The sequence below is a fragment of the Aptenodytes patagonicus genome, chromosome 1, assembly GCF_965638725.1.
Source record: "Aptenodytes patagonicus chromosome 1, bAptPat1.pri.cur, whole genome shotgun sequence".
Taxonomy (NCBI): Eukaryota; Metazoa; Chordata; class Aves; order Sphenisciformes; family Spheniscidae; genus Aptenodytes; species Aptenodytes patagonicus.
The window spans coordinates 196,432,401-196,456,294 of record NC_134949.1 but is presented as its reverse complement, the minus strand read 5'-3'; the positions used below and the strand labels follow the sequence as shown (position 1 = coordinate 196,456,294).

General features: G+C 45.5%; 1 protein-coding gene across 1 annotated transcript; it reads right to left on the bottom strand.

Moving 5' to 3' along the window:
- Positions 1 to 4,841: 4,841 nt before the first annotated feature.
- On the bottom strand, positions 4,842 to 23,615 carry CDADC1 (cytidine and dCMP deaminase domain containing 1). The gene is made up of 9 exons (XM_076363891.1): positions 23,511 to 23,615; positions 20,198 to 20,292; positions 15,698 to 15,875; positions 14,267 to 14,845; positions 12,134 to 12,183; positions 10,875 to 11,044; positions 10,151 to 10,340; positions 9,426 to 9,486; positions 4,842 to 8,126 (listed from the first exon to the last, which is right to left on the bottom strand). Exons 1-9 carry the CDS (start codon positions 23,587 to 23,589, stop codon positions 8,053 to 8,055), a joined length of 1,476 nt encoding a protein of 491 aa, XP_076220006.1. The 5' UTR covers positions 23,590 to 23,615; the 3' UTR covers positions 4,842 to 8,052.
- Positions 23,616 to 23,894: the final 279 nt, after the last annotated feature.

Here is a 23,894-nt window from a genome sequence, read left to right as displayed (position 1 = left end):
CCACCCCAGCCCATGCTGAAGGGGAGCCTTGCCTCTAGCAAAGGCTGGAATCCCTCAGCCTGTGATGCATGAGGCCACAAGGCAGCAGCAATCCAAGCCAGCTCTGAGCACGGTTGGTGCTGGGCAGGCAACGCGGGACAAGGCTAAGGGAAAACCCAGGACAAGGTTGGCAGTTTTGGCCGTGTGGTTCAGCTGTAAGCCAAACATCTCACAGGGCTGTGACTTGGCCCGGCTACCCCGAGAGCCCCAGGGAGAGGCAGGCGGTGAGCCCAGCCCTCCTGACTCATGGTCCTGCACCACAGCGCCTGCCTCGTGCTGGCCCCTCTTTCCAGGAATGTGAAAGGAGGAAAAACAAACAAGCAACCCCTTTCCTATGGCATCGGTTGTGAGTGGCTTTGCAAAAACCACAGTAAAAACAACCTTTTCCACTTCAGGCTGTGTCACAGCATGAGTGGCAGGAGCATGGGAAAAGCCTGTGCCCAGGGTGCAGCACCAGCTCGGCTCTGGCCAAGCCATGGTCATGCCCAGCTGTGCCGCAGCAGGGAGGGGGCTCCCCCCCCCCCCAACACCCACACCTGTCTGGCTTAGTATTTACTGGGGTACTGGGGACGGGGACAGGGAGTGTCCCAGCACATGCTGTGAGGCAGCATTCCGCCTTGCATCATGCAGCTGAACACTGTAATTCACCATTGCTACAAGAGCCCCATGGCTGTTCTTCATCACCGAATGGCACTGGCAACAACTGGGAGGGCTTTGCTACTGAGCCTTAGCCTCAGGAAAGCATGGCACTGCCCTGGCCATCTGTGAGACTTTGGATACCCGCTGCAGTGCAGCACGTGAGGTATGGCTCAGGTATGTGTCCCATGCCACCTCAACCTCCTCCCTCCCTTGGTGTGCCTGTTTTGCTTCTTGCTAGTGCTGCTTGTAGGGGCTGTGAGCCTCTCCCCCATGTGCAGATTTGGGAATGAAGCCCCATTGTCCCATGGCCAAATGTGTAACCTACTTCTTTTAACTGCCACGCCGTGCCAGCAGGCACCTCCAGCATGTTGAGGTTTTACAAGTAGTTGGGCAACAAGCACCTGACCACCAAGGTGACAGGCACAAACAAAAAGTCCTTTGGCTGCATGACAGGCACCAGCCCAGCCACGGCACCATAGCCCAGCTCCTCGTAGTTAAACAAAAAACGCCCAACTCCCCAATGCAGCTCTCCTGGGGAGAGCTACCAGCCTGGTAATAAATGGACTTATTTCTTCTGAGGGTACAGAGAAGACAAGAACATGTCTTTGGGCCCATGAAAGTGCCTTGCTCAACTCTTATGAATAGAGGCCCTTTATTTCCAAATTGCCGGGTACGTTACCTCTACTGACGCATGGCTTTGGCAATGCCCTTCAGTTCACTTGTAGAACAGCTGGCTTGACAAGGGTTTGGAGCGGATTTAAAAATACCCTTGTCAAAGCAGAGCCCGTTGCATCTGTTCAGAGCTTTGTGCAAACATGCAATCAGGGCTAGCTTTTCAGCAGGCGGCACACCCAGGCACAGCCCTGCCCCGGCGGCTAGCAGGGAGCAAACAAACCTGTCATTTGCTCAGGCAGATGGTCAGATGCCCAACGGGCTCTGTGTGCGTAGGACAAGCGGGAGCCTGCAGGGAGCAGGTCTCATGAACTCCTGTGGGGGAAGCGGAGAAAGGCACCTCCTCCCCATTTTAAAGCTGGGTGTGGGGGAAAAATGATATTCACAGACGGACTCGCCTTGCGCCCCAAGGAGTGTCAAGGGCAGAGCCACAATTAGCTCATGGGACAGAGCAGGTTCTCGCTATGGGCTGACAGCAATAGCTCATGCTTCCTGTCAAAGGCTCAAAGGAAGGAGGCACCGGGGACAGGCCTACTGGCAGGCAAGAAAGCAGTATCTCCCAGGGGATGGCAGGCATTGCTGAGGGGAGAGAGGCATGTGTTCATTCCAACAAAAGACCCAGCTCTCCTGCTAATACCACTTCTAGCCATACAGATGGGCTCCTCTCCTTCTGCCATTTTTTGCTTTTGCTAGATAAATCTGTCTCACTCCACGATGGGAATGAAAGACCAGCAGCTGCTGAACATACTGGCATTCATACTATTTTAAATACATCTTTCAGGTATTTCTGAAAGGACATTGGGGGGGAGGGGGGCGGAATGTGTCTATGCTGGCATTTGTATGGCATGTCCCTAAGGCCTGGCTTCAGCTAAAGTTATTGTTCAAATGCTTCATGGTTTCCCCAGGCTTCTTCAACCCCTTATTTTTCCTCCAAGTTAGAAATTTCGCTGCCCTGGGGGAAAATTTACTGGCAAAGCAGTGAGGTGACCTCACCAGAGCCAAAGTAAAAAGAGCTGAGCAATGAAGGCAAAGGAGGAGGAAAAAATGCAGGCAGACTGCAAAGGCTTCGGTTTTGTTAATATACCTCTATAGTTCAGTGATTAACATGTTGCAGAAGTACCATCTACATTCAAGCTGGAACAGACGCCATCCCTTCAGCAGTGGTGGGAATGCACAGTGGTCCTGTAGCTTCAGGAGGACCACCCAGTGCTGAGGCAGAGCCTGGCTCCTCAGAAAAACAAAGTGGAAAGCTTCAGGTACAAAGAGATGATACTTGGAGTGCAGAAGATAAATGTCACACTGCGAAATACTCCAGGGAAAAGCCATGCTCAGCGCTTTCCTCCGCATGTCTGTTCCTAGCCCAAACACGGTTAAGCCTGTGCTGTTGCCAGTCAAGCAATGCCCTTTACCTACATGACAGTCACGCCAGCCTCCTTTTTTGCTCTTCCTACTGACGAGTTTTGAGCCGTCTCAAGCGTTCCAGCATTTGAGCCGTCTCAAGCGTTCCAGCATTCACAGCGAGCACCAGCACACCTTTGTCTTTTGCCGTCCGCGGCAGGAGGATTATCTGGGTGCCTGCTGCGATATTGACGGTGAAACACATCCCTGCTGTGGCAGACGTACAGTCACTCGCTCACTCGCTCCCCCCCCCGCCCCCCGCCCCGGCCCAGGGGCAGAGAAGCCGCAGGCGAAAGCGGGAGCCCGGCACCCGAGCGCGGTCCCTCCCCGGGGAGCCCCGCCGGCGCCCATTTCCCTGCTAGCGCCGCCCCCTCACGGCTGCGCTCGGCACTGCACCCCGCGGCCGGCTCACCGCTGCCGCGAAGGCGCGGGAGCTCTTTTTTGCAGCAGCCGAGGCAAAATAGCCCCAGTTTAGAGCTAGGGAACCAAACTTGAGGAGCCTTCTCCGGCTCGGGGTCGTTAAGCCCGCCACAGAATCAGCACAGCAGCTCTTTGCCTCTTCTCTCCCTGCACCGAAGACTTTGCCGTGCCGCCCTTCGCCTTCCCACCCAGGGGCTGCAGGATTAGCGTATGACTGCGACCAGCAGCGCACATCACGGAGGCACATCAGTACCCTTGAGTTTCAAGGGAGTGTTTTGGCACGTCATGAAGGTGACGACCCCTATCTTGGCCCTACATTATCAGGAGGAGGTGGGTTCTAGTGGAAGACGTCTTGTGCTACCAGCCCCTTTCTCCTTCAAAGAGGGAACAAAACTGCAAAACACTGAGCACCGTATTCTGCCCGATATCTGAAAATGCTTAAGGCTAGATGTTGCCTGTGTATATGTATGCAGGATACAAAACTGTCACGTTAGCAGATAGCTATGCAGGTCTGGGAAAACAGAAGGATCCCAAAGAAGGTCAGCAAGTGTTTGACAACAGTCCTCTGCTATTACCTTTCTGTGCAGAATGGAGTTCAGCTCTGCATATGTGGCACTGTGACCATCTTCATTAATGATACAGCAATCCAGACCTATTAGAAATCGGCATGCGCCATCTGCCGCCTTTGCCTTTCTAGTCTCCAAGCAACGTCGCTTACTGGATCTAACAAATTAAAGCCAAAGTCTGGTTTGCAGGCAGAATGGCTGAAACAAAAAAATCTATTTAGAGGACTGCAAAGCTTTTCAGAGTAGTACTCGCATTAAACGTGGCTCTGGGAAGCCTGTCCCATTGCCAGCCTGGCTGACCACGTCCCGCTGACTGCTCACTGTGTGTCTACAACGACATTTCAGTTCAAGAGCACTTCTGAAATGCATCTCCCATCTGTCCCCGCTACTGTGTGTGGCTCTGTCACACGAGCCAGTCTTCGAGTGCATTGAGTGGATTCCTTTCAGATGAAGTTAAACAGGAAAACGAACTGTAGGAATAGCCCTAATGCACTCCGCTGGCTAACAGGCCTGTCCACGTGCCCGGGCTAGAGCTAGGCGGATGTAAAACCCCTGATGGGTCAGGCCTTCAGCATCACCTGCTTCACGCTACAGACTCGCTCCCCTTCAGCCACACTGCTGACCAGCATAGCCCCCATCAGTACAGCGATCCCCCTCTGCGGTGACTGTGAATCAAGACGCCTGGGTATGCCCATACCGGCAATCCAGGGCAGCAAGGCAGGAGGTGCAGCAGGGACCAATTTTACTGCCGGATGGTCAAAGCTTTGCCCACTTATACCTTTTCCAACCAAGAAATAGGCTGTGGAGGTGGCAGCTCACGCAATGCTCCCTGAGGCAGTTCTTACTCTCCCAAGGAAGGGGGAATTAATGCTCATTAATGCTCACAGGGCCGAGGGAGGGGATCGCAGCCCTTCCCCAGGCTGGCAGGAGGCACAGTCTCATATTGAGACAAATTCTTCAGGCAGAGCAGAGGGAAGCGATGCAGCTCAGCAAACAGCTGGGACTGCAGGAGCAAGGACAGCACTGGGCTGGTAAAGGGTGTGAGCATTTCAAAGCACTCTGTAATGTTTCTAATAACCCAAAGCACTTAAAAATACACTTCAGTACTTACTGTTGGATTCATTTATTAGCAGAAAACATGTTTTGCTGTAAGGCAGACAATTAACAGAGAATTTCTGTAATTCTCAGTCAAAAGGCCAAATTATTACTGATAGTTAATACCTGCAATTAAAATGACTGCTCCAAAATGAATGGAAGAGACCCAAAATGCTTACGGAAATTTCATACAATATATAAAATATATACCTTTTACATTTCTTAATTTTAAATACATTGTTCTTTTTATGTAAGAAACAAACATCTTAGAGTTCATTTGCAAAATAAGCACTGCAGGAGATGGCCAATCTTCCGTGGCTCTCCCTGGTAAGCAGATGACATGCACAGCAACGCCTACAGAGTCCATGGGTTGAGAGAGAAACCCCATTCACATTGTTCCTATTGTCCGGGATGAAGACCCTACTTTGTAATCCCAGCAAGAATTAAAAGAAGTAGAGTTACACTGATAATAAAAGCCTACAGAAATTTGTGAGCCTTTGGAGGAATCTGTAGAAATACGGCAAGACATAAAGCCAGACTTCCAAGCCTTCAGCCCTACAAGCAATCCCAAGTTTCATGGAAAGTTTTGTACAAAAATCCTCTTTTTAAAAAAACGATAAAAAGTAAAGGTAAAATCTTAACTCCTCATGACGTACAGGTTACCAGCAGCATTCACTGCAGCATAGTTACTTAATGTGTGTCATATTTGACTTGTATCCTGATTTACTGCTCCATGTACCCAGGCCACCTATGATGTTTCAGGGACTTTTCAATTTCAGCTGTTCCTATAAAGACAGACTTCTTTACCGATTTTGATACCAGCTGACTGATCAGTATAAAACTTGAAGGGGCCTTAAACCTGCCCCTGTTTTTTTCCCTGCTTCCACCTCAAGTAGAAGAGCATTGCTAATGGATTATGGAAACAAGGTTTCAGTGGGTAGGGTGGACTTTTTACTCTAATCTGGACAGTGTTCTTCTGATCTGAAGAAAAAGCCAAGAGTAATTATTCTAACACAAGAACTTACAAGAAGTGTGTGTGTGTGAAATATGCCAAAGTAAAATATTTGTGATTTAAAACCAGATTATAATCTCGCTTATGAAACACCAGCATTTGACTTTGACCTCATATGGAAGTTACAAGCAATGAAAATATATAATCCTTCATGAGAGGAAAAAACTGTCTTTCTGAGGTTTGTACAGCATCCAGACCAATAACTTAATCCCCAGACCCTGGACTCTGAATCTGACAGGTGAGACATAGAGCTCTTGCAGCTGGATCTGCTGGTCCTATATTCAGGACCCGGCTTCCCCCACACTAGATTACAAAACCTGGTGAAGTGGCAGTTCAGCTATTTCCTCCTGAGCTGCTGTGAAAAAGCACTCTTTTGTGGTGCGATGCAAAAATGGATTTCACCATCCTTCCCTTAGTTGACAAACAATGTCAGATTTTTCTCTTTCATTCACTACCTGGTCCCGGGAAATGAAGCTGTATGCACCCTGCTTAGCAAGACAGCGGTGGTGCAGGAGGTCAAGCCAGCTGCCTGATGAGATTGCTGCTGCTAACTCTGCATGCACTGCACTCAACCAGCAGCCCTAGAATAGCCTTCAGTCTAACCAGGCTCAGAGAAACAGCAGCTCCTCCAGCTCCAGTGAGAGTGAATTCTCATGGTGGTAAGAGGATATTTATGGGAACATTCCCCAGTTCTGAAGTCCAGGTACTCAAGAATGAAGTTATACTATGAGCCGTGGGGAATCACAGCTCCTTGCTGCAGCTCCAAACATCAAGAACTGTACCTTAAGTTACAGGACCTGTAGCCAAAATGTGTGAGAACAGACTCCATATAATTAATGCCACATTAAGGATGCTTTGCAGACTATCCAATCACAGCTTTGCTATCTAGTTCCAACCTTTTCCAAAGCCTAAAAGAGACAAACAGAACCTACAGCAGCATCTTAAGACACGATTCCCTTTCCAGGACTTTAAGGAGGGCAGCAAAGACAAGATGCATGAAGGAACTGAGAAAATGCCATTTATATGTCCTACCACCAGCAGCAGAAAAAGGTTTAAGGTGTTTGCACTTGAGAGCTGAGCAGAGGAGTGAACAGAAAGTCTTGGAACACCTACTCAAACAGCCAGCTAGAGGTCATACTCAAAGCAACAAACAGATGAGAGTAAGGAGAGCGACTTGTCAAAAGATGCTGGGTACAAGTCTCTGTTCTGGTTACCCATTACCTACCCAGCACCCCCTCAAAACTAGCAACAACATTAGACTGCAGTTTCACTGGCTGTTTTAAAGTCACCCTTGCTCCACGTGTAGTCATCCAAGAGATTGGCACCTGAAAAGATTCGGGCTATTCCACTGGTTCCATCCTATCTAAGAAACAACAGGATGTCTGGCAGTTTATTAGCTTCTGTAGTCCTAGAAGCCTGTTGGTGAAGATTAACAAAACCTAAACACTAGCAATCTTCACATAGTATGTTGGGACCAGTGAGATGCATACAGCCAAATTCTTTTAGGCCTGCATCCAGAAGCTGAGAAAAAGCAAAGCTAGTATTTGTCTACACTAATTCAGATGGGACGCACTTGAGGAAGCACACAGAGCAGCAACGCAAGTACCACAAAACAAAACAGCTCTTGCTGCTATGGTAGTTGGAAGAGGGTATGTATGAGAGCCAAGCTTGATCTCCAAATCACTTACCTAGCAACGACTGCCATCCCAATGGCTTTATCTCCTTTATATGAGCAGACTGAGAAGCAAAAGCCACTTTCAGGCACAGGAATAATTGCTAGTGATTATTTATCTACCATTTCCTAGAAGGTTCCCTTGGCGATTGTACTTGAAGAACTAGGGCTTATTTCTGCATTCTGCTACCTCAGAACTTAGAAATCCATCCCCTTGATCCATACAGCAAGCACAAAAGATACCATTTTATTATTACTCTGATCTACCAGCAATAAACTTTCAGTGTTTTTTTTTTAATACGTTAACAACGATTAGCCACCCAGTTACTTTCACAGAAAATACAAGCAGCATTTTTTTCCCCGGGTACTTCTAAATTAAAAAGACCTTCAGGTAATTCTGTAAAACACTTAAGACATCATAAATAAACTTATTCTAAAAATCACTTTCCAAACAATAAATAAAACTCTTCCTTATTTGAAAGTGCAAGCAGGCTGCATTATAAAAAGTACAGAGCAAGACTGCAGAAGTGCTTAATTATTCAATAGTGACCAAGACACAGTTTCTTGTTTTGGTGCTGCTGGTCATCTAGTGATTTTGTTTTCTGGACCCCATCTAAAGAAAAAAAAAATATGTGTGAAACCTTAATAGTAAGCATAGTCTAAATACTCAGCACATACAGGCACACTGGAATAACACTGGGTAGGGGGCTGGGGTGGGGGAACTTTTCTTCTTCTCCATACAGAGGAACATGCAATTATCATACTAAAAGAAACACACTATGAAAAAATAGCAACTTAAAACAGTTCAGTGTTGAAAATGCAAGCATACCATCTCGAAGAAAACATTGTTAGAAAAATGAGCCCTGTTAAAGGTTGTCAAACAAAGTACCCCAGGATGAATCTTTCTCCAGCTGGGTCTAAAAACCATTAGCAGAGAGAGGGACAAACAAGCCCTAATATTTTGCAGTGATTACTAATGCTATAAACACTACTCTGAGCCCTTCCCTCCCCTCTTTCCCCCCGACTCATAAGGAAATAGCTAACAAAGAGACTTCTCCACCAATCTAGCTCACTACATGTTAGGAATTAGCTTGTAGTACGTAGCTATTCATGTGCTACAAAAACCACCTTCAGTCTTTTTTACGCTCCTAGCATGGTGCTCAATGCTGTGAGTAACTGCCAACTCCCTATCTTTACGCTTCGTATCTTCATGCTTGAGGCACGAAGCTTTTTCCACATTATTTTCCCCTCTGGATGAGAAACATTTTAAGGACTGGTAGCTGACAGTAGATGCCAATGGTGGGTCTCTTTTGTAGCACAAAAAGTCTTCAACGTAAGACTCATCTAAACTCTGTTTTCAGATGACGACAGCTCCCTTGCTACAGGGGTGCAGGTCGACAAGGATTTTGTGGCCTTTGTATTATATATGCGTATATATATACACAAAAATAAATGTTGATTGAAAACCATTGGCATAGATTCTACTTCATAAAAGAAGCACTGAAATGTCCTGCAGAACGTATTTAAATGACTTGGAGGAGTCCAATTGCTCGTAAAAAAGAATGGCACTCTTTATAGAACACAATATAAAAAGTCTTTATAGAGCAAAATTTAAAACATGATAAAGTAGTCTGAAATGACTATGTGCAAAACAGCACATTGTCGACCTTGATAATAGCATTACTAGGTTTTGTAACGTGTGCGCCAATGCCAAGCATTTGTTAAAACAAGCTTGTTTTCAACCATTAGTTCATCTATTCAAAAAGCTCAGAGAAGTTTTCATAGCAAACTTTAACTAATCAAAATCAAGATTAATTAAGACTAATCAATCCCAGAGGGATTCAGGTTTGTTTAAAACTCGATCTCACTTATTGACCTCAGTCATGAAATGAATTAATGAAAAAATACTTACTTTCCCTGGCTGTGGGGTCATGGAATTCAAGGGCATTAGTGTGCAATGGATTTAGTTGCCACTGGTAAAAGAAGAAGAAAAAGTTTACTTATTCCAGAAGACAGAAGAAAGAGCAAAGGGAGAAAGAAAAAGTACCCTACAGTCCTTCACTGTAAGGCATGACTAGGGGTGAGGCAGGAAATGAAGGGCTCCCACTCCAACACACACTTGCTTTGAGGATAAAAAGCTATTAAGGGATGTGTGGCCATTTACTCCCTTGAGAAGGGGAAACGAGCCTGCTCAAACCGACAGTGCTGCAGTTTGTCATGGTGAGCACCCTGAGTGCAGGTGCACTTGGCCACCTTCAAAACCCACCGCAGCTCTTTCAGGAGCTGCTGGAAGGGCCTACAAAATCACACAGTGATCTCCCACATCAGCTGCCGTGCTGTGACAGGAAGGCTTGGAGAGAACTTCAGGGTGTGAAGAGACCACTTCAAACAACAGCAATAAGTTAGAGGGAAATCTGCAAGGCAATTAAAGAAGACAGACATGCTTGGCCCCACCATCTAGCATATGGCACTTCTTCCCAGCGTCATGACAGACCAACCTCTCAATTCCACTCACTTGACTAAACAGCGCAAGAAAACACTCCTCTATGCTGGCTGCAGATGACTGCTCACTGCCTACTCCACCCTCCCCTCAATGCTGCCCAGAGTTTTTAGAATATAGTACATTTGGACACTTACTGTAAATTTGCTTACACCCTCAAGTTCACCAAACTTCATATAGGATATGTCTGCTTTCTTTTTTCCAGCATCAACATCTCCTGCATAGATCTGCTTGATACCAGCCCCTTTGATTAAAGGGACACATTCATCACATGGACATTTCGTCACAAATATCATGCTTCTCTCATCTGGCTTTATTTCTCGACACCTACAAGCAGTCAGAAAACAGAATTTCAGAGTTTGTATCTTGATAGTATTAAATGGTGACAAACTTGATACCTCACAAGAGCAAGCAAAGAAGTGTTGTGTTATCTACTCTCAGAAGCAACTTATTCCTAATCAAGTGCACAAGTACACAACGATATCTGGTTTGGTTTTACTATCTGTGAACAAAACACCCATCCCACCTCTCCACACATATCATTGTCGGAAGCCTCAACAGTTGCCACACTTCCATATTTCACGTTATAGCATGGTCCTAGCAGGAAGCAGAGGCAGTGGCTTGTATCTGAAGGATAGCTGCCATTCATTGGAGTGTATATCCTTTAAAAACCAAATTCACTTAAGAAGTCTGAAGAAACCCCAGGAGCTGACTGTGTCCATGCACATCCAAGTTCTGCATCATAGGCATAAACATGACCGTGACTGCAAACCACACTTCATCCCAGTGACATCATGCATTTGTCATGGAATTGTTTCCGAACCATCTCATTCTTTTCTGTGGTAAAAATAAACCCATTACCTGAATGTCAAGGCGTTCTGCTCCGCATGTATAATGTATCTGAACTTTCTGATTTCCCGGTCTTTCTGTTTATCATCCATGTGTGGAAAATCAGCATATTCAGATCCAACAGGAAAGGCATTGTAACCACAGCCTACAAAATACATTGCTCCTGTTCCATCACAGCTTCTCTGCAACAGTAAGCAAAGCATCAAATTTGGAGACATTTAAACTGAGTACTTAGTCAAAGTGTTGTGCAATGTATACTTTCACATTATCAGTTCATAGCAAGTTACTGCAGTTAAAAGAGAACGCAGCTCTTGCTAACTGCTCTATGCCTCTACGGAGCTTTTCCACTAAGCTCCATAGGAGCCATATGGGCAAACTGTAACACCACAGGCAACACACTACACCAGGCTTTAGAGGCTTTCCTTTTAGCAAGTAATACTGATAGCAGGAACAAGAAGTCTGAAGGATTTAGTCCTCGAGCCTTCCTGCAATGTACAAGATTAAAGCCCGCTGGACTTAGTCCCTGATGTGCCAGAGACTGTGTTTCACCTGTCTCTCAACAGACCCAGTGACCAAAGGGCTGACCAAGTAGCAACTGGCAATTAAAATCAGAACAAGAAACAAGACAGCAATAAACAGCTGATGACTGAAGCGCTAAAAACAAATGAAGAGTATGTTGCAGCTGCATGAAGAATGAGGCTTCCTGGGATTGGTAACATGCATCATCAGAGACATAAAGAAATAAAAACTTTATGTTTGGATGGGAAAAAGCACAGTAACAATATTTGTAGAAAAATATCACTTTGACCCAAAAAGGAATGTGCTAAAGCCAGTACAGCATTTCAACTGCAACAAAAATCCTCAAGAGATTGTCAGGCTATGATTGCACTGAGACCTCTCCAAAAAAGAGCTGCAGAAAGGGACCATGCAGGGTAGGCACATGCCGCCCAATCAGCAGCTGTGGCTAAACTTTGCAGCCAGGACACCTGGAATAACTGACAATGACTAGGGAAGCAAGCACACACTGAAAAGCGAGGCAGAGACACTATGGTAGTTACTAAACTTATTTATACTTCCCCTTCATCCTGACAGCATAACAACGAACCAGTCATTAACTTACTACTAAAGAATGAGAAGTGCAAGCTTTCTAAAACACTGTGCGTGTGTATGAAAAATGCACATGTATAAACTTAACACAAAATAACAAGCTCAAAGCAGATACAAGTGTATGAATTGAGAGTGCAAGAAAAAGTAACTTTTTCAATACTTACTGATTTTTCTTCTGCCCAAATAATAGCTCCAACTCCCGTTTTATGATCCTCTAAAATACATAACGTTTTAGCAGTAAATAACAAATAAAGCACTTCTGAGTTACCTATACGTTAACATATGACATCCTAGAGTAAGGAATAACATTAATTGTTGCTTCGTGGACATGAGAAAAGAAATGCAGAAAGATTAAGAGATTTGAAGTCACATGAGTCTACTGCAAAAGCTGGATGTGCTTTAACTGCAAGGCCAGCCATTCTGTAAGACTTTGCTACGTACATTTGTTCACAAATACTAAGAAGCAACCAATACATATATCAGATAAGAAAATGTGTGCCAAGAATATATGTGGACAGGTTCGCTGATGTGAGATGGCAAACTGATAAAACCTTCTCATTGTTTACTACTTAATTTAATTACTGAATTTCTGCCATTCCTTAAGTTTATGGTTCTGTGGTCTGAATTCCTATCAAAATTAGTTGTATTTTATACCTAATTCAGAGATAAAATGTTATAATTGGATTTTGGGGGGTGTTTCCTATTACCACCACAGGAAAACTGGAACAGAACTTTCATTATGTGACTTGGAAGATTTTTATGGAACTTGGAAATCTTCCCCAGTAGCTATTGATGAGAGTCTTGACCAGTTAAAACAGAGCATATCAAGGAGAAAAAAATGTTTCAGGCTTCCAGTGATTAATATTGTAGAAGACACTGTTTCAATTAACCATTTCCATCATCCTTAGTATCACTACCATATACAATCAGTCAAAGAGGGTCTTTCCTGCCAAAGGTATGTTTTATGAGGGCTAACTTTATTTATATTCTGCATATTTATCAGTCACTGATGTATATTAAGCCAGCATAGAAAACATCCTATCATCTTGCTCCCCTTATATCTACCTATATAATAATGTAAAGCATCTAAATATGTGTGTGTGTGCTGTTACTTATTTTAATTTCATTACAGGACTAAAGTGGAATAAGAGTTTGCTCAAAAAACAGACCTGAGTCCAGGCTGAACAGCACAGATAAAACTGAATTTTGCTCCCCCAAGAATGAGTACTCAAGCTTGGTCATTCTATCTTGCTCTGTACAACAGTAGTCGTACAAAAAACTCACAACTGGTTCCATGAAACTTCTGAATTACGTCTGAAAATGCAATCTCCTCTGCAACTTTCGGTAATCAAATTTGCGGAGGATACCCAAAAAAACCTCCACCCAACCAAAAAAGGGAAAGGTTCTAAAATATGAAGATTCACCTTTACAAATAACAAAATCTGAATAAGTCAAAAGGCACATTCACCACCTGACTTGATACGTTGGTTTTGTGTGTGTGTATTGGGGGGTTAGTTTTGTTTTAAGCTTTAAATATGTACTATTTATTTGTTTATAAGGGTTTTTAAAAAGCAACTATCCTATCTAGATGAAAAAAACATCACTAAGTAGTACCACCAAGTTTTAAGTCTTCATATTCTGTTCTCTGGAAGAACTTACCAGTTTACTGCATTGCTACCCAGACAGAATAAAGTAGCTAACAGAAGTCATCTGTATCAAAAGATAGTCAATCAAAAGATACTACCCTTCCACCCTGAAAGCCTGTACATCAAAACCCCAGCATCTTTGCAGAGAAAACCCCCATCAGATACCTAATCACTTTCACTAATAAGATTGGAACTAGGAAACTTAATATAACTGTACTTAATGCCCTACTGGAAGGATATTCTTTCACTGCTCTTTTCTGAAGAAGTGTACATAATATGCTTAAAATATTGGCACTTATTTGATAACAGAAACATCTTGTGAAACTCTGTAAAAAAGAGCCTCAGAGCAGCTTGAAGAATTTAAATGTCATTGTAGTCTATTTTCAGATAGGTGTTGGACACGTTGTCAGGGCAGGCTTTGCTAGCACTGTATGTGAAATACCTGCCCTGATTTTCTCTTGGAAAGCTCAGTGCTTTTACACACTAGCTATGAACCCCCGTGGAATTTTTACTACTACTGCTGCTCCTGTTTCACAGATGTAGGAACAGAATTCAGCAGCTTGCTCAAAGAAGTATTTGGAAGTAAAACTGCAATCAGGAACTCGCTCTACTCATGAGACCCGTTCTTCCTCCGCTAGTGTAACAACTCACCTGTCCGGTATGCAAGTAATCTGGCTTGTATCATACAGTGCCTTGCAATTTCTTGGGGCAAACCCTGATGGTCTGTTTCATTTGTTCGCCATGATTCACTGTTGTAAAATCCAAAGCATCCAAAGACAGGGACACTGGCAGCCACTGTCGCCAAGACCAAGACCAGATCTTTCATATTTTGCCTCAGGTTGCTGAAGTACGGATTTTCACAGAGGTTCTCCAGTCCTATTGTCATCAATATTTGCTTGTGCATTTCCTCATTTGAAATTAGGAATAAACTTTCATACTCTTTTATTCTCTCTTGTCTACATGCAGTATAAAAGTCAGTATTCGAGTCAGGCTGAGATTTTGCTATTTTTTGAATAAAATCAAACTTGGTGGAAGTTTCTTCAACAAATTGCACCATATAGCACACCAAGGGCTGAAGCAACACACATACACGAGCACGACTGTTTGACTTCAGTCTTTCTACTGCTTTGGCATCTAGCTTTGCATCATCAGTAGTCATGGGATTGGACGCCTCAGTCTGCAAGCTGATTTCAGGATCTGCAGGCCAGTAAGAAATCCTGTTCACCCCAGCTGGAAGAGAAGATAATGCAGCAAAAGGAACCATGCAAGCACAGTGGAACATAAACCTCATTTTCAACACACTATTGCCTAACCCTGTTTTTACTCCTTTAAGGCCATGAGTGCTGTTTCAGTGGTGTCTGGACAACAAAAATGCTAGCATATACAAGTACCAAGAGCTTAGCAGACTTGATAATCAGACTATAGACAAAAATTGGAATTTCCTAAGTTCCAAGATCTTTGGATCTTTGGCAGCCTAATTTTGCATCTTACCTACAACAGATACATTAACACCACACAAAAAAGTTAGCACTAATAGAAGTTGCTGCCAAGATTAAAAACAAATACTTGCAGAAGGGCTGTACCAGCAGATCCCATTTCAGGAAGTGAATAATCTGACTTGTCTTCACCTCACTTGGGGAAAGAAAACCCTAAAGTATTCCATGTGCTTTCTGCATAAAAAACACCCTTCCTCTGGTGCCACTGACAAGTAATGGGAGGGCAAGGAAAAATGTAGCAATCTAGGCCTAGTCATCAGGCTTAGGGCTGCTCTGGCAAAGTGCAACAGATGTATCAGAATCTCAGCAGTGCATCCCAACCAAGAGACAACAACCACAAGAACCACCCATAATAATAGTTGCACAGAGAAATAGGGTCTCAGTAGCAAACCCTAGTTTCTTGATCATCAGCTCCAGGAAATGCACATTCAATACTGTTTTCAGCCTTGTGGAAAATAGCAGTGCAGGCTATACAAGTTAGGGATTGGCATTCACAACTGGGACAGTCCAAAGAGAAAACAGGCTTTCCGATACCACCAAGCACAAGCATAACATTTACTCCTACTCTACTACAGTCATTGCTTACCATTTACAATCATTTTTAAACAAGTCGAACATGGTTTTCTGGAAAAATAAAGATCACAGTTTTTAAGTCTTGATCCGTGTTTAATGAGTGCAATCTGGCCAGCATGCAAGTCTGTACTGGAACAATGAAGACCAATAATCTTCATGTTTTTCACCACAACTAGACCACTCTTCTTTACCTAAAGAAAAATGCATTACTGTTATTATTATTTTATTTTTTTTCAACATCAAGTCCATAGAGATGTTACAGCTCTTCCTTGGGTAGCAGTAATCAGCCAGGATCAGAGCATATGGCTCTTCAGTACAAATTGTGATATGAATCATTAAACAATCTCTGTTACGCTTCCCCTAAACAGTATTTTTTTTTCTGGTGATTTCTACATGTGCCTGTTAATATCAGAGTGCTGTGCCCCTGTCAAACTTCAAACAGGGACTTGTTGCAAATTCCTGATTTTTCTGGTCATTGCTTTGGCCATAACAAAACCCAGATGAAGCATAGAAAAATCTGTCAATTACAGCTGAAACCCATCTGAATCATCCAGCATCTGGAAATGCTCAAGAATTTAATTTCTGTCTCAAGCTTGACCATCCTGGGAGCCAATAGCTTCTCTAGCTTTATTTCTGTCTCTTAATTTATAGAAATGAATCCTGGTTCTAAAGACTCTTCCATGGAAAAAGTCTGCATACCACAGACAAGAGCTCTTACATCTGGATTCCCATGTATTGTGAGGAAACTGGATACAGGCTAGTTTGATGAAGCTGGTGAAACAGATCTCATTATGCAATCCAGCTGCTACCAGAACACTGTTGCCTTAGATCTGTAAATTATTCAATTTCTTTGCGGTTACAGATATGAGGCTGTACTAAAGCCCAACATATAACCCAAGTGCCATTCCTAACTGAATTACTAAATTTGAAACTGCTTTTGAAGTCTGTATGGTGCTGCTCATCTATCCCTCTTTCAGCTCTAGTCTGGGACATACCAAGCTCTGAAAATTAGGCCTAATTGTTACTCAAATTATTTTCCTATCTTTTCTTGTCCTGGCTGATACATGTGCTATGGATCTTAGCACATGGGTATGCTCTGCACAAAGCAGTAATCATTTTAAAGAGCACAATAAGAACTCTGAACACAAAAGGAAACACCCTGTTCCAGGACGCTCTGAAAATGCCACTCTACTTTGAAGTGTAACTGGCAGCTATTTAGAAGACCCACTCTCAAGGACGGTTTCTTTTCATTGTCACTAAGGTAGTTATCTGCAAGTTCTTGATCAGCAAACATTTCAGGTAGTTCTGTGCACCTCTGCTACATTTTCTTCAAGAAGGAAGTCTTAAAGGTGCAGGAGCAGGCTGTCCCCATATGCCGTAAGAAGAACGGGCGGGGAAGACGACCGACCTGCAATGGATGGCTATAGACTCTTCAGAAGGGACAGGTGAGGAAGGAGAGGCGGTGGGGTGGCCCTGTATGTTAGGGAGTGTTTCGATTGTATAGAGCTCAATGATTGTGATGATGATACGGTCGAGTGTTTATGGGTAAGGATGAGGGGGAAGGCCAACGAGGCAGATATCCTGCTGGGAGTCTGTTATAGACCACCCAACCAGGATGAAGGGGCGGATGAAGCGTTCTACAAGCGGCTGGCAGAAGTCTCTCAATCGCTAGCCCTTGTTCTCGTGGGGGACTTTAACTTCCCGGATGTCTGCTGGAAATACAACACGGCAGAGAGGAAACAGCCTAGGAGGTTCCTGGAGTGTGTGGAAGACAACTTCCTGACCCAGCTGGTAAGTGAGCCTACCAGGGGAGGTGCCTCGCTTGACCTGCTGTTTACAAACAGAGAAGGACTGGTGGGAGATCTGGTGGTCGGAGGCTGTCTTGGGCTTAGCGACCATGAGATGGTAGAATTCTCGATTCTTGGTGAAGTAAAGGAGAGGGGCCAGCAAAACCGCAACCATGGACTTCCGGAGGGTGGACTTTGGCCTGTTCAGGATGCTGATTGAGAGAGTCCCTTGGGAGACGGTCCTGAAGGGCAAAGGGGTCCAGGAAGGCTGGACAATCTTCAAGAAGGAAGTCTTAAAGGCGCAGGAGCAGGCTGTCCCTGTACGCCATAAGAAGAACGGGCGGGGAAGACGACCGGCCTGGCTGAACGGGGAGCTCTTGCTGGGACTCAGGAAAAAAAGGAGAGTTTACCGCTTGTGGAAGAAGGGGCAGACAACTCAAGAAGAGTACAGGGATCTCGTTAGGTCGTGCAGAGAAGAAATGAGAAAGGCAAAAGCCCAGCTAGAACACAATCTGGCCGCTGTCGTTAGAGACAACAAAAAATGTTTTTACAAATATATTAATGACAAGAAGAGAGCCAGGGAGAATCTCCATCCTTTATTGGATGCGGGGGGGAACATTGTCACTGAGGATGAGGAAAAGGCTGAGGTACTCAATGCCTTCTTTGCCTCGGTCTTTAACAGGCAGACCAGTTATCCTCAGGGTACTCAGACCCCTGAGCTGGAAGACAGAGACGGCGAGCAGGATGAACCCCCCATAATCCAAGAGGAAGCAGTCAATGACCTGCTATGCCACCTGGACGCTCACAAGTCTATGGGGCCGGATGGGATCCACCCGAGAGTGCTGAGGGAGCTGGCGGAGGAGCTCGCCAAGCCACTCTCCATCATTTATCAGCAGTCCTGGTTAACGGGGGAGGTCCCGGATGACTGGAGGCTTGCCAATGTGACGCCCATCTACAAGAAGGGCCGGAAGGAGGATCCGGGGAACTACAGGCCTGTCAGCCTGACCTCGGTGCTGGGGAAGATTATGGAGCGGTTCATCTTGAGGGCGCTCACAAGGCATGAGCGGGACAACCAGGGGATCAGGCCCAGCCAGCACGGGTTCGTGAAAGGCAGGTCCTGCTTGACCAACGTGATCTCCTTCTATGACCAGGTGACCCGCCTAGTGGATGAGGGAAAGGCTGTGGATGTGGTCTACCTGGACTTCAGTAAGGCCTTTGACACCGTCTCCCACAGCATTCTCCTAGAGAAGCTGGCGGCTCACGGCTTAGACAGGTGTACTCTGCGCTGGGTCAAAAACTGGCTGGACGGCCGGGCCCAGAGAGTTGTGGTGAATGGAGTTCAATCCAGTTGGTGGCCGGTCACGAGCGGTGTTCCCCAGGGCTCAGTACTGGGGCCGGTCTTGTTCAGTATCTTTATCAATGATCTGGATGAGTGGATTGAGTGCACCCTCAGTAAGTTTGCAGACGACACCAAGTTGGGCGGGAGCGTTGATCTGCTCGAGGGTAGGAAGGCTCTGCAGAGGGACCCGGACAGGCTGGATCGATGGGCTGAGGGCAACTGTATGAGATTCAACAAGGACAAGTGCTGGGTCCTGCACTTCGACCACAACAACCCCATGCAGCACTACAGGCTTGGGGAAGAGTGGCTGGAAAGCTGCCCAGCAGAAAAGGACCTGGGGGGGTGCTGGTTGACAGCCGGCTGAACATGAGCCAGCAGTGTGCCCAGGTGGCCAAGAAGGCCAACAGCATCCTGGCCTGTGTCAGAAATAGTGTGGCCAGCAGGAGTAGGGAAGTGATCGTGCCCCTGTAGTCGGCCCTGGTGAGGCCGCTCCTCAAATACTGTGTTCAGTTTTGGGCCCCTCACTACAAGAAGGACATTGAGGTGCTGGGGCGTGTCCAGAGAAGGGCAACAAAGCTGGTGAAGGGTCTAGAGCACAAGTCTTGTGAGGAGCAGCTGAGGGAGCTGGGGTTGTTTAGTCTGGAGAAGAGGAGGCTGAGGGGAGACCTCATCGCTCTCTACAACTACCTGAGAGGAGGTTGTAGCGAGGTGGGTGTCAGTCTCTTCTCCCAAGTAACTAGCGATAGGACGAGAGGAAATGGCCTCAAGTTGCACCAGGAGAGGTTTAGATTGGACATGAGGAAAAATGTCTTCACCGAAAGGGTTGCCAAGCATTGGAACAGGCTGCCCAGGGAAGTGGTGGAGTCCCCATCCCTGGAGGTATTTAAAAGACGTGTAGATGCGGCACTTAGGGACATGGTTTAGTGGACATGGTGGTGTTGGGTCGACGGTTGGACTCGATGATCTTAGAGGTCTTTTCCAACCTTAATGATTCTATGATTTTAAAGAATATCTCTACACCATCAACCATACTGATTTTAAAGTTATAATTAGTATATACTAAGAAGTGCATGGTATACACCATGCCTCCTTTGTTATGCTCTTCAAAATACCCACCATCATTTTTTATTGTTTGTTTCACCTGTCGGGGGTATACCTTGCCTTTCAAAGTTTTTCAGAAATAGCATGCTATTTAACCATTTTGCTATTTTTCTCCCACCAGTGGATTTTTTTCTACTTCTAAGAAATATTTGAAAAATGTTTATCAGCCTTTTTTTTTTTTTTTCTGGACTATCTGTCATGTAAAGAGCAGTTACGTTAAATTCACTGCAGGAGCTATTAGCATCTGTTCAGAAAGACCAATTAACAGTAAACGTGGACATTTTACCTGTGATTTTTTCTGTTGCTCAGCCGAGGGAAAGAGCTCCATCCAGAGACTGAACAAAGTAAAAAGATTGACCTTAGAAAGTCTTGGCATTTGACCTGTCATTAGAAGAAAAAAAAGAAATATTTATTAAAGAATATTTATAAAGAAACCCCACATAGTTGAACAATATTCTCCAAGTCTTCTACATCACAGCTGCTACAGAAGCCGGTTCTTCAACCACTTCTGCTATTACAGCAGCTAAATCCACACTGTCCTCTTCAGGGCAGTAGTTGTCAATACGGAATGCTTACATCTGGATGCAGAGATCAGATTTGTGCAACACGAGAAAGTAGTGAAACTCACTGAAATTCAGTGAGTTAATTCCACTCAGAGGTGAAGAGCAGAAATCGCAGATCAGATCCCACATAACTGAATGTGCTCAAATGATTCACAGATGCTTACAGAAATTTGAGACATAGCTTGTGATTCAGCTTCAGGCTCACCACAGAAGAGAGCAAAAATATCTAGGCATACATCATGATCTTACACTGACACCCGCAGCAAGAATGGAAGAGCCATTGTGAAACCTGCCGGTTACATTAGTTCTGGAGAAACCTGCTTCTGTTTTTTACAGTCTGCTTAAATTTTGGTTAGATTTTTACAAAAATGTAAACCTATTGGTCAGGCTGTCACTTCTGACTAAATAACCAAAGAGGTAGCAAAGAATCCCTTCTCGGACCACCACCTTATGCTGTGTTGTGCTTCTACTCAAAATCTGGGCATTGTCCTATGAGGGCCAGCGCTCAGCATTACTGAGTGTCCCACAGATGAAAAAGGAGGAAGTACTGCATTGCTCACTAATGCTTGCACCATTCCAGATGTAAAGCTGTCTTGCCTCACACCTGGCAAGAAGTTAGTTAAGCCTTTGAAAAAGCTCCAGTCCCTATTTCAGGGGTGCTTACAGAGAGCTGTAATGAACACATATTCCTCTGCAGGTCTCACGTGTGCTGTCTGACAATAGTATTATTTCCGTTTTTATCCCTTCCTGCAAACATTAAAGTTTTTGCAAAGGAAGAAAAGGCAGAGGCAAGAATAGAATAGAGAAAAACATTTCTTTAAGTAGTTCCAGTAGTTTGGAAGAGATATAAACAGATACTAAGATTGCTTTGGTGGGGGAGAGGGTTAGTTTAATGACATGTCTGTGAACCCAAACAATTAGGACAGCAGATAAACATATGCAATCCATGACTGGAATACCATTTTCAGACAGTATTTTGGCAGCTTTTTTCACACAGAAGTGAGAGCAAAATTACTAGGGATTTTGGATAGCAACTATACACCTCTCAGCAGCACCATCTGATGCCACACTGTCCACTACTCCTTAGGCTGCCCAGTTATGCTATCCCACTGTGCACATGCACTGCAAGGGGCACTGGTTAGCACAGACACATGTGCTAGAAATGTACATGGCAAGTAGCACACATGAAGATTTGTTATCACTTGTACTAAAAACAAACTGCAAAAGTAAGTCTACAAGCCACATCTAAAGAAGTAGAATTCAAATGGGCATTTGAGTTCATTCTCATTACAGCCCCTGTTCACGCCTGTTGTAGCACACACAGGTACAGTTCCCAAATGGCAAGCTAAAATAAAGTGTGGTTTATACCAACTCACATGTATACTGTCTTGTTTTCTAAAATGGATTACAATTTGGCATATATAGATTTAAAACAGAATACACCAGAAACAAGTTTGAATTACTGTTTGTTTTCTTGGACCTAATCCGAGTGTGACCTGTTGAACACATGGGAAACAGACTGAAGAATTTACCGGTTCACAACGCTGTTGTGAATTGACATGAATTTATAATGAGAAGCAGGAGAATATTATGATGAAAAAGACCTGTGGTCACAGTTATTATATCTATGTATCTGCATCTTTATTCACTTATGTAGTTAAAAGTTCCCTTAAGTTCAACAGAGTGAAGAGAATACTGATTAAAGCGGCCTGGGAAAAAGGTAGAAGACATCTTACAGAATTTAAAGCAATTACAGAAGATTGGGGAAGAAAAGGAATCAGGCTCTTTGCTCCTGAGAGCAAAACCATATATGAAAGGAGCGCTCTTTTCAGGTGCATCAAGTCCTCACAGCTTCCCTACTTTACACAGCTTCCCTACTTCACACAAAGGTACGATTTTATTCCTCCAGGTTAGGGATCTCGCTCCGGTGAGGCAAAGCATGCTCCAGGGAAAGCACGCTGTGAAGGCCAGTGTCGAAAACTCTGCTGCTCCTGCACCTGCAAGCAAAAAGGAGCAGGGCACTGCCCATCTGGACATGGCTCAGATACAGGATTATGCCCCAGTTCCAACGTAGGAATCCCTAGTTCAAAGTCTGAAAGGCTTGTAAGAAGTCATCTTGCAAGTATGAAACTAACACTGTGCTTTGACACCATCAAGGAGAAGGACATCACTCTCCTACCTGGGAAAAGGAATCTATAAACCATTTTCAGAGTTCATCATCTTTGCTCACTTGGAAGCAGGATTTTCATAAAACTAGGAAGAAACAAACCCCATTTACCCATCAAGGAGAGCTGGCAACCCTATTGTGGTCCTCAGTCTGAGAGCTATACATACAGCCCATGGGCGATCTGTATGTACACACCACTCCCCTGGGACTGCAGCAACAGGATATATGAAATCTATCAAAATCCGCTTCATTTGGGCATCCCCAGCTTTGTGTGAAAGTTGCTCTCTACTAAATTCGTACATGGGCCCTGCTATAGGGGTTAGTAAGAACACCCCTCCGAGGGCACGCATTTTTATACACGTTACATTTTATACACATTAAATATACACAGTATAGAACTGGAAAAAGAAATCATTTTGACAGGGGGGGAAATGCAAAATACAAGCATATGTTATCAAAAGGCCTTATGAGTAAGAGCGCAGGCAAGCAGCTGGCGTGGTGGTGGTGGTGGTGGGGATACTTTATTGCGTTCCTGTAGCGGGCAGGAGCACTCTATGGAATAGCAGTCGAGGGGGAAGGCAGGAGCTCTCCGAACAGCTCCGGGGAGGGGAAAGCCTTACAAGCGCCCTGAGGGCAAACCGGACGGTTCCGGGCATTTCGTTAAACACCTCGAAGCACCCGGCGGGCGAGAAGAAACCCGCGAAAGGCTGCTCAGCGCACCCCCCCACCTCCCTCCCCTCCCCGCCCCTCCCGCCGTTAGCGCCCGCTCCCCACCGCGGCGGGGCCGCGGCTCCCTCACAGCCGGGGCAGGCCCCGGCCCAGCCACCCGGCCGCCAGGCCCCCCACGGCGGGCACGGGGCGGCACTCACCGGCCATGCTGTCGGTCTGCGTGCTCGCCGCGCTCACCCGCGGCCCCCCCGCCGCCACCGCCTCCTCTGCGCCGTGCATCGGTGCCGGTGCCGGAGCCGGAGCCGGAGCCGGAGCCGGAGCCGGTGCGGGTGCCGCCCGGCGCCCCCGGCCTCCTCCACCCCGCCCCCATGGCCGCCCCGCTCCTCCCTCAGGGCGTCGCCGTGACGGGGGCGTCCGCATGGCAACGGCCGCCGACGGGCGGGCGCCTCGGCTAATAGGGAGCGGGAGTGGAAGGAGAGGGTGAGGCTTGTCGTGACGGGGCGGGCCGGCGGCTGAAGCGGGGCGGTGGCTGCTGGCGAGGGGCGGGCGCCGTCCTTCGTAGCGAAATTTTAACGTTGAAATAC